Source organism: Desmodus rotundus, chromosome 12 (genome assembly GCF_022682495.2).
Source record: "Desmodus rotundus isolate HL8 chromosome 12, HLdesRot8A.1, whole genome shotgun sequence".
NCBI lineage: Eukaryota > Metazoa > Chordata > Mammalia > Chiroptera > Phyllostomidae > Desmodus > Desmodus rotundus.
Window position 1 is genome coordinate 94443479 of NC_071398.1, and position 16122 is coordinate 94459600.

Genomic DNA, 16122 nt, shown 5'->3' on the forward strand with positions numbered 1-16122 from the left:
GGCACAGAACTCCTGAGAAAGGTGCCAGAACTGGGCTGAGGGAGTGTGGCAGACACGGCTAGTTGCCTTCCCATATCCAGTTCTCCTCCCTTTCATATAACAAACTCCAATTTCGTTTAAGGGGACAGTGCACCTCGGAATAAGTGCTCATCTCCTCGGGACCCTGACCACCAAGGGTGATCAGGTGACCTGGATCTGACCAATAAGATGTTGTGGAAGTCTACAGTGTTGAACCGCCAGAAAAGCTGCCATTTTTCCTAAGAAAGGAAGAAAGACACCGCTAGCATGCACCTATTTTCCTTCTTCCTGCCAGAAAGGCCTATGGCGTGCCTTGAAGAACGTCAGTCATCTTACCAGCAGGAGGAAGGAAGTTGCAGGCCAATGATGCAAGAGCTGGACCCAGAGACACCCTGGTCCAGATGAGTTTCTGGAACTGGGGCACCAACCTTGGCCAGTCCCTCGGTCTCCTGGGGATGTCTCAAGTCTAAAATCCAGTGATTTCACCCTGGCCTGAGACACTAGAGAGCTAACCCTCCCTTCTCTTGAAAGGACTGTATTGTCAATTGTTCTGAGGAATGGAAGAGTTTATTTGGCAATGGACACCCCTGGAATAGTACCCGACAGCCAAGCTCTTCACCGCTCTCCAGTACTCACCTCGAATTCAGAGAAGCCAGTCTTTAGGGTCCTCAGAGGACCTCCTCTTTATTGAGATGCCTATTTTAGAAAAATCGTCTACCTAAGAATTTGTTTTTAGTACTAACTTTAGAATTCCTTCAATAGCAAGAATTCTAAAGTTAGTACTAAAAACAAATTCTTAGGTAGACGATTTTTCTAAAATAGGCATCTCAATAAAGAGGAGGTCCTCTGAGGACCCTAAAGACTGGCTTCTCTGAATTCGAGGTGAGTACTGGAGAGCGGGTGAAGAGCTTGGCTGTCGGGTACTATTCCAGGGTGTCCATTGCCAAATAAACTCTTCCATTCCCTCAGAAACAATTGACAATACAGTCCTTTCAAGAGAAGGGAGGGTTAGCTCTCTAGGTGTCTCAGGCCAGGGTGAAATCACTGGATTTTAGACTTGAGACATCCCCAGGAGACCGAGGGACTGGCCAAGGTTGGTGCCCCCAGTTCCAGAAACTCATCTTGGACCAGGGTGTCTTCTGGGGTCCAGCTCTTTGCATCATTGGCCTGCAACTTCCTTCCTCCTGGTAAGATGACTGACGTTCTTCAAGGCACGCCATAGGCCTTTCTGGCAGGAAGAAGGAAAATAGGTGCATGCTAGCGGTGTCTTTCTTCCTTTCTTAGGAAAAATGGCAGCTTTTCTGGCGGTTCAACACTGTAGACTTCACCAACATCTTATTGGTCAGATCAGGTCACTGATCACCTTGGTGATCAGGTGACCTGGATCTGACCAATAAGATGTTGGTGGAAGTCTACAGTGTTGAACCGCCAGAAAAGCTGCCATTTTTCCTAAGAAAGGAAGAAAGACACCGCTAGCATGCACCTATTTTCCTTCTTCCTGCCAGAAAGGCCTATGGCGTGCCTTGAAGAACGTCAGTCATCTTACCAGCAGGAGGAAGGAAGTTGCAGGCCAATGATGCAAAGAGCTGGACCCCAGAAGACACCCTGGTCCAAGATGAGTTTCTGGAACTGGGGCACCAACCTTGGCCAGTCCCTCGGTCTCCTGGGGATGTCTCAAGTCTAAAATCCAGTGATTTCACCCTGGCCTGAGACACCTAGAGAGCTAACCCTCCCTTCTCTTGAAAGGACTGTATTGTCAATTGTTCTGAGGAATGGAAGAGTTTATTTGGCAATGGACACCCTGGAATAGTACCCGACAGCCAAGCTCTTCACCCGCTCTCCAGTACTCACCTCGAATTCAGAGAAGCCAGTCTTTAGGGTCCTCAGAGGACCTCCTCTTTATTGAGATGCCTATTTTAGAAAAATCGTCTACCTAAGAATTTGTTTTTAGTACTAACTTTAGAATTCCTTCAATAGCAAGAATTCTTTAAATCAAATTACACTCTGATCTATGGTATATATTTTAAATCTTATTTGATCTTTGCAGTAACCCATTGAGTTGAATGCAAAAGGGTTACTATACCCATCTTACGTATGAGAAAATCGGGGCCCAAAGAGGTTAAGCGACTTGTCCAACATCACTCAGTAATAACAATAGTGATGCTGGTGGACCGGTGGTGTAAGCCAGGCGTTCTGTTTACTGCTTCCTTTTCTTCTATTAAAATACATTCTCTCAAACACAAAGTGTAACTTCTGGTATGTGTACTTCTGAGGTTAATCTGGAGCAGATGTCCATACCTTGAAGCCAACCACTGCATGGCCAAAGGCACATGGATGAAAACTGGCCAGGGTACCAGGTGAGGGTGGGGATGAGATTTAATTGCTACTCCAGAAGCTTTTCGCTTACCATCATCTTATTCAGGGTTCAGTAAGGACGAAATGCGATGTTAAAGCCAGAAGAGTCAAGTCTTGGCTTGACTTACCATGGAATGAGGTTCTCCCGTTACCAAGGAAACAGGACACTTGGTCTTGTCTTCATGAGCAGAGTAAGCTTGGGTAGCCCACTGATCCAGGTACCCATGGGGGGTATAGAGGCCGCAGTCTACAAAGCTGGCTTCCTTCTCAAAAGGCTCACATATCCCATCTCCCTCAAATACGTAGCACAGGCTCGGCTCCCCTGTCAAAACATGCCGCATGACGTTTGAAAATGTGTCATGTAAAAATAGTTACATTTTATTGCCGCTCACCAGACAATCCCATGACTGACAGTCTAAATGCCCACCCCAAACATGCAGCACACACACACATACCCCCCAAAAAGCAGAACTCCTTTTCATTGGCAGAGTGGTAGAATCCACCTATGTAACAAAGGTATAAAGAGGGGTGGGGTTGGGGGAGAAGACACGGGGAGCAAAAGGCGGCTGTGCGGCTGTAGGAAGAAATTACACAGAATAGTTTGAGCAAGATACTTGGGGGAAGCTGGGGATATTAGAAAGTGGATAGAACAAGAAAGAGAATTTAAATAAATGGGATCATGTGTGACGTTTGTGGCTCCCCTTCATGGTTTCTAAAATATTAAGGCATTTGAGGGATTATGTTTTGCTAAACTACGTCTTGCTGCTGAATTGTACAGTTTCTTCCACTCGCCATACAACTGATCTGAAACTGGGCGATATGGGCCCCAGGTTTTCGAGGGTTACTAGGTATTATTTCTTTTAGCCTTACAGCAGCCATGTGAGGTATGTGCTTTTTGTTTGGTTCATAAATAGGAAACCTGAGCCTCAGTGATTTCAAGGGACTTGTCAAATTCCCTGGACTTATAAGCCACAGAACTTGGATTTGAGCGAAGCTTATAAAATGCAGGTTCTGGGGGTTCCCCAGGACCCCACAGTGCCTCTAGCTCTGAGAGGACTGCCTTCAGGAGCAAACAGGTGAGAAACGGACACTTAAGAAAAACCATCGGGGGCAGTAAGTCAAGCTTGTATCTCTGGACACGTGCCATACTTGTTCCCAGGGTAAGTCTGACTGAGTGAATCGTACTTGATACGTCTATGTAAACTAGCTTCAAACGTAGAAAGATAAGGTACAGTTATAGAGCCGTTTACTAAGTTCTGCATTTTCTACCAAAACACGGAACAATTAATAGTAGTGGCACATCTCTAATTTCCCATTTCTACTCAAAATAAACATGAAAATAAAACCACGATTCGAAATCAATCAAAACATAAGTACACATTCAATAACATCAGTACTAAAATGTACCATTACTATACCCATCTTCGTATGTTTAATTCTTCACAGCAATACCACAGGGCTGGTCCAGGAATTTTCATGACCCATCAACGTGTGCCTATTAGTCATTTTCCTCAATAATTTACTCAAGCCACCCTGGCTGGGTACCTCAGTTGGTTAGAGCGTCATCCAGGTTCACCAAGGTTGCAGATTCCATCCCCAGTCAGGGCTCATTGAGCAATCAGGCCGTGAATGCACGAATGAGTAGAACAACAAATCGATGCCCCTCTCTCCCTCTTCCTCTCCCTCTCTCTCTCTCTCAAATCAACAAATGAAACAAAAAATTTTTAATAATTTATTCAAGTCTAAGATCCGTCTGGGATAAATTGAGCTTTAGTTGCCCAGAGTAGGCCACTGTTTCCAGGCCTGGACTCTAAGCCTATATATACGTGAATCGGTCAGCGTCTGGCACACAACAGACACACCCAATGTCGCTGCCACGACCATCATCACCATCATCAGGAAGCCGTATCTGACAGGACATCAAGGGCTCTCACAACACTGAGACACAGGAAAGCCTCCCAAACGGGACACGAGCCGACACAGGCCCTCAGAGCTCACCCACGCAGCGGAAGCCTTCCTCTAGGCTGCACGCCCTCGAGCAGCCGTCTCCACTCAGCAGGTCGCCGTCGTCACACTCCTCTCCCAGGTGCCTGCAAGGCAAAGCCAGGCATGTACAGACGTGCGGAAGTGGTTCTTCCTTTGTGCTGCCCCAATTTTAGCCTCTTAACAGCTCCTCATTACACATGAAAAAGTGCAAGCTGTGATGACCTCACTCATACATCAGGGGGAAAGGACAAAATGAACAACCAACCAAAACGGAAGCAGATCTGTAGATGCAGGGAACAGACTGATGGTCGCCAGAGGGGAGGGGGCGGGGTGGTCGGAGTGAGAAAGGTGAACGGAAGAAGAAGTGCAAATTGGTAGTTACGAAATAGTCACAGGGACCCGAGGACTGTGCACAGTGCCAGGTGGGTATCAGAGGGCTCACTTTGTCATGTATGTAATTACCTAACCACGATCCTGTGCCCCTAAAACTACTATGAAATGGTACCGAATGCCAACTGCAATTGAAAAAATAAAGAAGTATAAGCTGGGAAAAAGTGGGCGCTAAGCGAATGCTTTCACACACACAGAAAATTAAGTACAGAGACATTTACGGAAGATACGAATTAAGCAATGACTATTGATTGGCATGTCCAGCGGTTTGTGGGAATCCCCAAAATTCAAGTAGCTCATGGCTCAGAAACATCTAGGAGACCCATGAGGGTCCTAACAGTTTGTCTGGTAAGTGGTCTCAAGCCAGAAAATGCCTACCAGCCCTCTTATGAATGAAACCTGAGAATTAGTGGATTTGGTGAGGAGGAAACCTGCTTGTCTATGTGTGGATTTGTTTTCTGTTCATTTGACAGTTCTTTGTTTGCACTCTTTGTTTAATCTAGGTGCAGTTGCTAAAGTCAGGGTTTTGCAGAACTGAAATCTGTCTACATATACCGGAAGACTCAGCAGCCAATGGCAGCCTTTCTTCTGTCCAGGCATCTCTGAGGCTCAGGTCCTGGCCCTTGCTCCTTACTACCACCTGGTGGCAGCTAATATGTATTGCAGGGGAGAAACAGGATGGGGCAAAAGTTTACAGTTGTTGGTACGGAAAATAATATAATAACTAATAAATAACAACACCAGAATAAACTCTGTAGTTCACACACTCACAACTGTAGAGCTGCTTTTCCCCACCCTTTACTGAGAGAAGAAATATGTCATTTTTGTTGTGAACCTCAAACGCTGACACAACTAACTAGATTTGGATGGAGGTGGGGAAGTTAGTTCAGAGTTATACCATCTCACAGGGACGGAGAGAAGATGAAAAGATTGGATGCGAGGACGTTTCAAAGTAAATTAGCAGTAGGACATAGATACAACTGCATGATAATCACATTTAAATGGTAAGCTGTAAATGGAAAAAAGATAAAAGATACACAAAATAACGTAATTGAAGAGATTAAGGAAACGTCAAGTTCATGTTCATCTTGAAGATTCTGTAAACAATTAATATAAATATACTGTGTCATCTTGTGTACGGCTGCCCCATAGAAATAGAAGACCCATATTACATATACTTTTTAATTTTCTAGAAGTCACATTTTAAAGATTTTTAAAAAAACAGATGAATTTAGTTTTAGTAACATATTTCATCGAACCCAATATATCCAAAATAACTTTCCAATATGTAATCAGTATAGGAAATTATTAATGAGATGTTACAGTATTTCTTTGAATGCTAGGTCTTCGAAATGCGATGTGTATTTTCCACATACGGTACATCTGAATTCAAACACTTGGTCTGTATTCAGGTCAAGAGGAACTCAGTTTTTCCGATAACTGAATCACATTTTGGTTTTTAAATTAAATTTAAATTATTTGAAATTAAATAAAATTCCGTTTCTTCACTGTAACTGCCACATTTCCGAGGCTCAGCAGTCACACCGGCCGGCGTCCCCCGTGCTGGGTGGCACCTGCTGAGACACTAAGTCCTAAACAAACACCACTCCAGGCCCCAGGCCCCCAGCCTTCTGCGGATCTGTGGTTCCCTCGGAGCGAATCAGCACTTCGCTCCAGTGAGAAGTGCCATCCAGAACAGGGGGTTAAGGAATCTGCGTGGCTCCCTTCTGTTTTATGTGTAAAAGAGTGCCGCCAGCTGAGACAGAGCAGCCGGTCCGAGCCACCTTTCCTCTGGATGGCAGGGCTGAGGATGGCTCTCTTCAGAGAGGGACCGCGGGCAGAAGCTTTATTCAAGGGATATTCTGATACGGGACCTGTGAGGCCCCGTAGCCAAGCAGGTACTGCTCAGGGGAAGCTGCTTCAAGGCGCAGGAGAGAATGTGCAGTGCCAAGTGAGGAAGAGGGCCCTTCACTCCTCCGGCCCAGATCCCTGGGCAGATGGGGCATCATGGGACCCCGAGGTGGCCACCGCCAGAGCACAGCTGCCAGTGAGGCTACAACACAGGGCAGAGGGCTGTGCACAGAGGAACCCGCCTGGGCAGCAGTGGGGACCAAGCCCCCAAATACCTTAACTGGCGGGCAGCAGACTTAAAAAGAGGCAGCCAGACCAGGGAAAACAAGAGCCAGACTTGTTCGGTGCACATGTGAGGCTTCCCCAGTGAGAAATTTGAGATAGCGGAAGAGAGGCAGCACACAGAGTCTGAGTTGGGCAGAAGCTGGCAGCAAATGAGCAAGGTTTGGGTATTCAAGTAACCTAAACCACCTTCACATATTACTGCGGACTGGGAACATTTGGTGTTCTGACTTCCATGAAAAGGAACAGACTGACACTAAAGTTTAAGGATCTCATAAGCCTGGGAAGATAAACAATGTTCAGTAATGGCTAAATGGTGGGGTGGGACCCCAAGAAAGGCTATAGAACTGCTTGCGATTAGGGCCTCAAGGTACAGTGTATTCTCACTTGGTCCAGGGAATTAAAAACAGGCCACCTTCGAAGCCTGCAGCATCTAAGACAAGCCACAGCCTCCTACCCCAGCAGCTTTATGCAAGAGACAGAGGAAGCCAGGGCAGCATTCAGGACAGGCTGGTACAGGGTGACAGCTGGGACACCGAGTTTTCTGTGTTAACTTCGGGCAAGTTCCAGGCAAACCAGAATGAATTAGTAGTCCCCTAGGTGGGTGTCGCAACAGAGCAATAGATAAAAGAACACGGCATGTTAAGAAACCGAAGGACTGATTCTGTCTTCACCTTGGCGACTTTACGGAATAGCTGCGAACCGAACGACACCGCACTAGGCCTTCCAAGGGTCCCATAAGCAGGTGGAGCTCAGAAAGCTACACTGTGTTCCTCAGATCACAGTCCGCGAGCAGCATAGGGCAGGCCACTGCCCCAAAAGGTAGCCTCACAGCCCCTCGTGGCATCATTGGACAAGGAACCTTCCGCCCATGAATCCCTTCCCTGAACCACAGCTGCTCTCTGAAACCTGAACAGCCTCCCCCCACCCCAAATCCCCCCCAGTATCTCAGTGCTCTGGGGTGAGATCCAAATAAAACGGGCCCCTCCTTAACCACCAGGTCGGAGCAGGGTGTGGGGCGGGGGACAGGGAGTCCTTGCTCTCAGGTTCGCACGCGCGATACTCACCCTGCCACCTTCCCATCTCCACAGTAAGGAGTTCCGTGGACGTGGCTCAGCGGGGGCGAGGCTTCTCCCAGCTCTGCTCCAGCCATAGCTTGAACTTGGTACTGATACAGCTGCCCCGGTGTGACCTCCCTGTGGAAACCGATGGACCAGACAGTTTGCAGGAATTTAAAAGAAACGCTGTGGGCAACATCTCCCTTACACATATCCCACGTTTTCTGAACCGAAGATCGGGGCGCACGGTCTTCCACAGCGGCGGGATGTCTGAGCCGCATCATCGCTGTTTGCCCAGCACCTCCCACATAGTGAGTGTGCAGTGAGTGGTGAGCGAATGAACACGATTCAGTACAAGTCCTACCAACTCGGGGGCGGGGGGTGTATTTCGGGTGTATCTTTACTATGTTAAAAAAACCCACCAACTCTTGTAGGAGTCGTGTGTTTGCAAACAGAAGGTGAGACTGGGTGGTTTGGGCTCGGCGAGGCCCTCCTCGAGTCTGGATTATAGGGTTCTGTCTGCTTTTGTCTCTCAGGAGAATTCTCGCCTTGAGGAAACTGAATCCTCAGGGGACAGAGCACTGCTTCCTTTTAGGAGCTGAGGCCACCGTCCGTCCACCGTCATCTTACCAGGGGATGCAGGAAATGCCCGGCTGGACATGTGTGAAATTACTCCCCACCCCAAACCTGTCAATGCAACTATACCGGGCGTGGGTTTTACCAGCTGCCGCAGAGACAGAAGGCCTTCTTCACCAGCCTCTCTCTGGAGTCCAAGTGCACTCATCAGGTGGGGAGCAGGAGAGACAGGGCATTTAGAGGGCATGGGGGCTCGACGGGGGGTGGGGGTGCTGCTGGTCCCAAAGACAAATTCTCCCCTCATCTTAATTTTGTCTGGTGCCTGCCCTAATTGGAAAACTACTGTCAAAGTCAAGGTCAGGGCGGGGTGGATCTCAAAGGGCTGCTGGGACTGCCACCAGCAGCCAAGCCCACCTGTCTTCAGCAGACTCTTCAGCTCGACCTCAGAGCTCCACCCTCTCGATGCAGCCACGGCCAGAAAACAAACGTCCCGGGGCTTCACTAACACCTTTAAAAACCTCTGTGCTGGCTTTTAGTTATTTTAATAGGAAAGACACCCCAGTATTAAAGACTTTTTGATTTCTATATTAGCCTTTGCCAGGGAGGCAATCCTCTCGTGAGAGAGTGCCAGCTATTTCCAAAGCAAAACCAATTCTGCACTCTAGTCAACCCTGATGGCCGCCCTTCACAGGGCGGTGTTGGTTGGACATCTCGTCCAGCCTCACGTAAAAGTCTCTCACTGTTCTGTGGCTGGGAGGGGTGGGGAGGAAGCATCAGCTTGAGTTTACGCTTCTTGGGCAGGGGCGGGGGGACATTCAGCAGCAGGGAGCCCCAGCCTTCCATGACCTGAATCTGTGAAAGGCAGTCTGAGGAAAGGACACCGAAACGAGACTCGGTCAGAAAACTGGATCTGAATCCTGAGACGGCCGCTAACTAGCTCTGCTCATCCAAAGTAAAACTGCGTTTTCTCATCTACAGAATGGGTGCTATGGACCCTAAAGATTGTGCATGTGGCTGTGGGTGTGTGTGCACGTGTGTGCACGTGTGTGCGGACATTAAGATAGATACTCAATACCATTTTAACTGCCCAATTAGACAATCTCAAAAATGATATTCTTTTAAAATGTACCCCATGATCTAGCTTCCCATCTGCACTGGCTCACTGACCATTTCGCTGCCTTCTGGTTCTAATCCAGAGAGCAAACAGGAAAGGACCGACACAGTGAAGCCCACGGCGAGCAGTGTCCTCTACTGCTCTGTAGCTGGGGTAGACAACAAAAGAGCCACAAACTCCTCCCGTCCCAGAGGCATGCCCCTTGTCCCCGTGACTTTGCCAGTCCTCTCCTCAACAGGTAAGGTCTCGCACCTGCCCCTTGCATCTGGAACGGGCTGTGAGACTTGCTTTGGCTAGTGGAATGTCATCATGAGCAACATCAGCAGAGGCTTGAAAAATGTGAGCGTTTTGGGGGGCGAGCCCTCCCTGCTGCTGGAAACCCTTTCGCCCCCAAGAGCACAAGCCCAGGCAAAGCCCACCGGAGATGAGAGATGGTGCGGAAAGGGGCCTGTGTCTTCCCGGACACGTCAGCCGCCTCAGCTGAGCCTCCAGCGTGTGCATAAGGTCATCCCGGGCCATCTAACCCCGGCCAAGCCAGTCCCCGTGAGAACACTGGCCAACTCATAGAACCATGAGAAACAGTGTTTGTTGTTTTAACCCACTACGTTTTGTCTGTGACTATTTCTAACACAGCAAAACAACCAATATAGCACCTCTGATAAAACTTCTGTCTTACCCCTGTTCTGCCCTCAGGACATCTCTGAGGACCATGATGAGGAAGGAGAGTTTGTCAGTGGGGATACCAGCCTGCCGCTCTGGACACTTTAGGTCAGTGCCCTGATCTTAGCCGGGTCCCTGGCACCGAGCACACAGTGCCGGGGGCACGGCAGAACCCAGCACGCGGAGGAAGGACAGAGGAGGAGAGGAGAGTTGGAACAGAAGGAAAGAGGGCGGGAGCGAGGGAGGGATGAGGAAAAGGGGAAAACGTGAAGCCACATTATGAGTGAGTCACGGAGCTACATGGTGTCTCAGGGCCGCTGGCTTCTTTGCTTAGCCACAGAAGAGTTGGCTGTGACCTTCGAGCGTGAGGGGAGCTGGGGCAGATGATGGGAAAGGTTTAGCAAAGGATCAGAAATTCAACTGTGTCACCAGACAGGACTACCTGACTCTGATCAGCTTATTTGTGGCAATGACTTTTAGTCCAGCGGAAACTCCTCATACGCTAACCTCTTCTCTCCATAATCCTAGCGAGGGCTTCACCAGTCAGAACACCTGCCTGTCCCTTTCTGGGAAGTATCTGTCCTCATCTCAGATATGCCACTTTAGAATAAAGTCCCCTCTGAGATTCTGGACCTTTCTCCACCTAAGGGTATGTCAGAGTATAAAACAGGGGGGCAAAGGACGTGAAACCCACTCCCTAAACCCTGGGAAGCACCATGGTGTAGAAAGCCCTACTTCCCAACTCACAGGTCCGTGAACTTGCGGTGCGTCACCACCGTGGGCAAGCCGCTGGCAAATGGGGGCTCACGGAGAACCTGGTACCGCACAGGACTGCAGCCCGCGCACAGGGGACTGCGGGGCTGGGAGGTCAGGAGCGCTGCGTCGATCTCCATCCGCTCATCGAAGGTGTAGACCTTCACTCCCACGACCTTCCCGTCAACGTGCAGTTTGATGGTGAGTGGGGTGTCACAGAAAGTGTCTAAGGGGCCCAGGTGCACAGACTCCTGCTGCTCCAGCAAGATCTCCGTATCGAAGAGTGCCTGGGAGGGGTCCATGGAGAGGTAGGTGACCCACAGCGTGAGGGTGTCGGCGTGGACCGCGTGCTGGAAGAGCAGCTCCAGGCTGCAGCCTTCTGCAGGGCAGGGGACGGTCATGTTCATATGGTACAGGTGGAGCTCAGGACTCCAGGCCTGCAGGCTCGGCTCACAGGGCTGGTCCACGTCTGGAGGCCCTGCGAGAGAGACGGACGGGAGGACAGACACATTGGGAACGACCATTATCAGGTTATCAGCAGCCAGAAAGAAGAGAGAAGAAGAAGAAAACTTTGAACCAGTTTCTAAGGAAGCTGGTCAGCTTAGTGGGCTGGGCCGCAAGTACTACTGAGGACAAAGGAGTAACAACTCAAAGCCCTGTCTTGCTCCATGTCCCCTCCTTGGTGCCCTTTAACAAGAGAGCTCCCGCTGGGCCCTGGGAGTGCAGTGACCCACGTCCCAGGTGGGGACACAAGGCTGAGACAAAGAAGCTAAGTCACGTCCTTCCAGATTCCTTGATCGGAGGGGAATTGCTTATACTTAGTTTGTTAATAATTTAGGACAGGGGTCTCGAACTCATTTTCACGGGGGTGGGGGAGCAGGGGACACATCAGCCTCGCAGTTGCCTTCAAAGGGCTAAATGTAATTTCAAATCCTGAACAGTTAAGGAGTAGTTACACTTACACAGTCCTAAAATTATTTTGGCTCTTTGAAGGCAACCGCAAAGCTAATGTGGCCCCTGGTGAAAATGAGTTTGATGCCCCTGATTTAGGATAAATTAATGCTTCTGAAGCCCTGTTTTATTTGTCAATAAGGCCAATGCTTGTCTCAACCTGGCGTCACAGAACTTCCTTCATCCTCTAAGAGGGCCCCTTGGCCGTCACACACCCAGTTCAGGCCCGTGCCAGCCGGCCTGTCACGGCTCGCAGAAGGCTGCGGGAGCACTTGTTCTTCAGTGGAGAGAAATGGAGTCAGTAGCCAAGCAAAAATGTAGTGGTGAAAAATCAAATATCGTAAATATTAAGGTTTCTTTTCTGTCCCACGAGGGACTCGCAGGCAAAGTGCCAGATCAGGAATGCGCGGAGTCAGGATCCAGGCGCAACTGTGTGGTCACCTGTGTGGTGGTGACCGGTCATTTTAAGCCTCAATTTCCTCATTACGATAAAAGTACCATTTAACCCCTGCCTTATTAGCTAGTACGTAAGATTTATACAATGTTCCAGAGAAACATCTGCAAGCTACATTTGCAAAAACAGAATTATTTAGCTCTCCGGAGTATGGGAAACAAACAATACTCTAAAACCCAGAGGAAACCAGTTCAAACGTTAAGTGTGTGTGTGTGTGGCTGTGTGTGTTGGGTGTGTTACATCTTAAGGTCCTTATTATTTTTTGCCTATATTGTGAATCCACTCATTCATTCATTCGTTCATTCATTCATTCCACAAAAGTGGGCTGCGCACCTCTCTTACACCCAGCACTAATCTAGGTATTGGAGAGCGAACATCGAACATGGCAGAGGAAGGCCTCGCACTACCTATCTTATAACAGGGCGGCAGGTGCAGCAACAAGCAGGCCAAAGGTGTAAGGGTCATTCCACGCGGTAACGGCCTCTTTGAAGAAAAGGGAAGGGGCATGAGGGGCTGAAGCAGGACGGGATGGCACCAGAGGCTACTTTAGACCAGGGAGCCAGGGAAGTTCGCACGGAGAAGGAGACATGTCAGTGGGAATGCGCCTGGTTCGGCATTCTGGTCCCCGCAGAATTCAGAAAGCAGCTGGTGGCCAGTGACAGCTCGTTGGGCATCATTAAACACGACCGGGGCATGTCTGCGCACGCACGAGGTTCTGCATGCTCTGCGAGGGGGGTTCAGTTACTGCCATGGTGCAGATTCCGAAAGTGACTCGGCTCTTCACCTTCCAAGGCAGAGGAGACCAGTGTTTCTCAGCGGTACTTCCCAGCGGCCATCCCCAAGCACTGGCAGCATAAAGGCTTTTGGAAGCAAACCCGAAAGCGGCACTGTCTGCAGAAAGTTCCCATTACGACCGCCCGTGAAAGCACGTGGAGGCCTTCAGAGTGGGCTTGGTTTGCCTCGGGACACAGAACGAGAATTCGAACCCAGAACTTCTCCTTCCTTTCGCTTCTACGAGATCATTTTAAATTTTCCCAAGAATTAAAAAGAAAAGAGTGCAGCGCCAGGGAGTCAAGCAGGCATGGAAACACCAGCACAGGACGAACTGCCTGTCCCGGAAATGGCCTTTTGAGAAACGCCAACCTCTAAGTGAGCCCAGGGCACCGCCAACGTGAATTTTACAGTAACTTTCCGCTCTGTCCCGAGAACCCTCGGGGGAAAGGAGTCCTATACAGTTGGTCAAGCGAACTGTCTCCTTCCAGGTTTCTCCCCGGGGCTCCCGCCCTGTGAGCGACTGGGAGCCCAAAAGGACAGCTTGTGGGCCCTGTAGGCCTGTACTCTCCACGTCTTCCTGTCAGAATCAAGACCACAAACTAACTGGAATAGGACCCTGTCCAGCACAGGGTACCGAGTAGTTTCTAGGGCTTCACAAACACAAGAAAAGGAACGAGGATGGTTAGGTAGGCACTGGAGATGGTGATGCGGAAGCCAGGTCAGCCCTCAGAAGGTGCTGAACTCACATAACCGCACCCTCGGGACTCGAGTTGGGACAACACGTGTGCTCTGATTTGTCTCAGAGGCCATGACACACCTATGTGGGTGACTATGTAACAGAGAAGTTGGGAGAGAGACGGGAAAAGGGACAGCTGAGGACACTTCCCCACTCCTGGAGCCCAGCTTAGATCGCATCCAAAGCACAACCAGTACCAGTGATTAATACACTCATAAAACGGCAGAAATGAGAATGATCAGTCTGGAGCTCCTGGCACACCCCACGCCCACCCAGCCTGGCTCCGCCCGTGTGTGCATGTTCCCCGCAGCGAGTTCTCTGTCACTCTCCTGGTGGAGAGAGTGACAGGTCACCCCACGCTGCCCCGCGGCAAGGCCGCTCCATGGGCAGTAAGCACACAGCACACCCCATGCCTGGGCTCTCACACCCTTAAGTTTCCGCCAGCGTCAGCGGACCTCTCCATCCCTCGAGCCTCTGAGCTGATCTCCGCCCCACCACAGACCAACGTGTGGCACAGGCGGGACATTGGCACACACAGGTACCAGGCAGAGCGTTTCCCAGCAAATCACACTCACGCGTGGGTACACACGCACACGCCCTCATGTGCACACACACGCCACCTCTCCACCCTCCACCTCCAGCCGGGGTCTCGAGGCCGCCAGGTCTGAATGAAAACGCCGTGGTCCCTTACCCACGGCCTCCTCTGGCGTCCAGTACCCCGAGGAGTCGCACACGCGCCGGGAGGACGCCGAGTGCACATACTGCCGGAACGCCCCGTCTTCAGCGCAGCTGCCACACACGCTGCCTGGCGCCCTGCGGGAGGAAGGGGCAGATGGGAGAATCCATCAGATGACTTGAAAAACGAAATGCGGAAGACCTCAGTGGGGGTGGGGGAGTGGCAATAGGTGGTGAGACCCTGGGGTGGGGTAACAGGGAGCACCACTCTTTCTCCTATCATTTCCGTCTTGTATGAACCCCCTCTTTGTAAAGCCCATAGTGGCCTGGGAAGAAATCTCACGGTTAGCAGCCGGAAGAAATTACACGAGGTCTTGGAGGAGGCCTCCGGGGATGAAGGTGGGCAGCTTCCAGCCTCGTGCATTCAACGCAAAGGAACTGCGATCTGAGTCCTCCGACGTCTGACTTCTTCCTCGCTGACTCAGCAAGTCACCCAAAGACGACTTGCAGTTCCCCCGCCCAAACGGACACCAGTTTTTAGAGTGAACTTTTGGCTATATGGGGACTTAGGCTTTAAACTCCCCACTTTTAATCACATACGTAAAATCAGAGCACTATGAAATGCAATGCCCCTGGGCCTCCGTCACCTACGGAGACGCAGCTGAATCCCTTACCATGATCCAAGGTCCTCCACAAGCCCCTCCTGCTTCATTTCCTTCGTGAATCTTAGGCCCCCATCACGAGGAACAAGTCACCATTCCACAAACACATCAGACCCTTCACACAGCTCCATGGTGACGTGCTGTTCTCTCTCCTGCCAAACAGCTTCTCCAAGCCTCTCTGTTTAGTGAACTCCTACACAGCCTTCAAGACCCATCCCACTGTAACCTTGGCAGGGGCACTCAGTCTCACCCAGTGGCCCACACCCTCTCCTCCAGAGCCCCCTGCACCTACTGGCTCTTGCCCTAGGACACTGTGCTGGTGTATTGGGAATTCCCATGCCCCCTCCTTCGCCCGTGAGGGGGTCCAGACCCAGACAGAGCCCGTTCTTTCCACGCCCAGCAGCTGGTACAGGCACGGGCCTCAGCAGTCTCTCCAGCGGGGTGTGCTTTGCGGGACTCCCTGAGACTATCCCTGCAGCCCATGAAGACCTCTCCAAGCACCGCATCTGGGGTCATAGGGAAAAGGTCAGACAATAGCTACACAACAAGGGCCAGTCACTCCATGAGGCTCGTCTCTGACACTCTGAACCTTTTCAGAAGCCCAACTGTGGACCACACATCTGAAAATGGAGCATTGAATCAAAGTTTCTCAGCAGGTAAGGGACAAAGTTGTATTGGGTAAAAATACTAGAGAGCTAGTGTTTTTGTTAAAGAGGGGTCACAATGATGCCACCAGCCCCTGAGACGCCTGGCGTGGTGCCCCGAGGTGCTTTTCATAAATTGTGGCTAATCTCCTAAGAAGCCTGTGTATACAAGGGGGGCACTCA

General features: G+C 50.3%; 1 protein-coding gene across 1 annotated transcript in view; it reads right to left on the bottom strand.

Annotated features, from left to right (window-relative positions):
• Positions 1 to 16122, bottom strand: part of PAPPA2 (pappalysin 2) — a 207889-nt gene that overhangs the window by 106601 nt on the left and 85166 nt on the right. The window contains exons 8-12 of the mRNA XM_024551729.3: positions 14650 to 14771; positions 11038 to 11521; positions 7950 to 8078; positions 4372 to 4463; positions 2502 to 2695 (exon numbers count right to left, since the gene is read on the bottom strand). Of these exons, the coding sequence (XP_024407497.2) occupies positions 2502 to 2695; positions 4372 to 4463; positions 7950 to 8078; positions 11038 to 11521; positions 14650 to 14771 (1021 nt within the window). The remainder of the gene's footprint in view (positions 1 to 2501; positions 2696 to 4371; positions 4464 to 7949; positions 8079 to 11037; positions 11522 to 14649; positions 14772 to 16122) is intronic.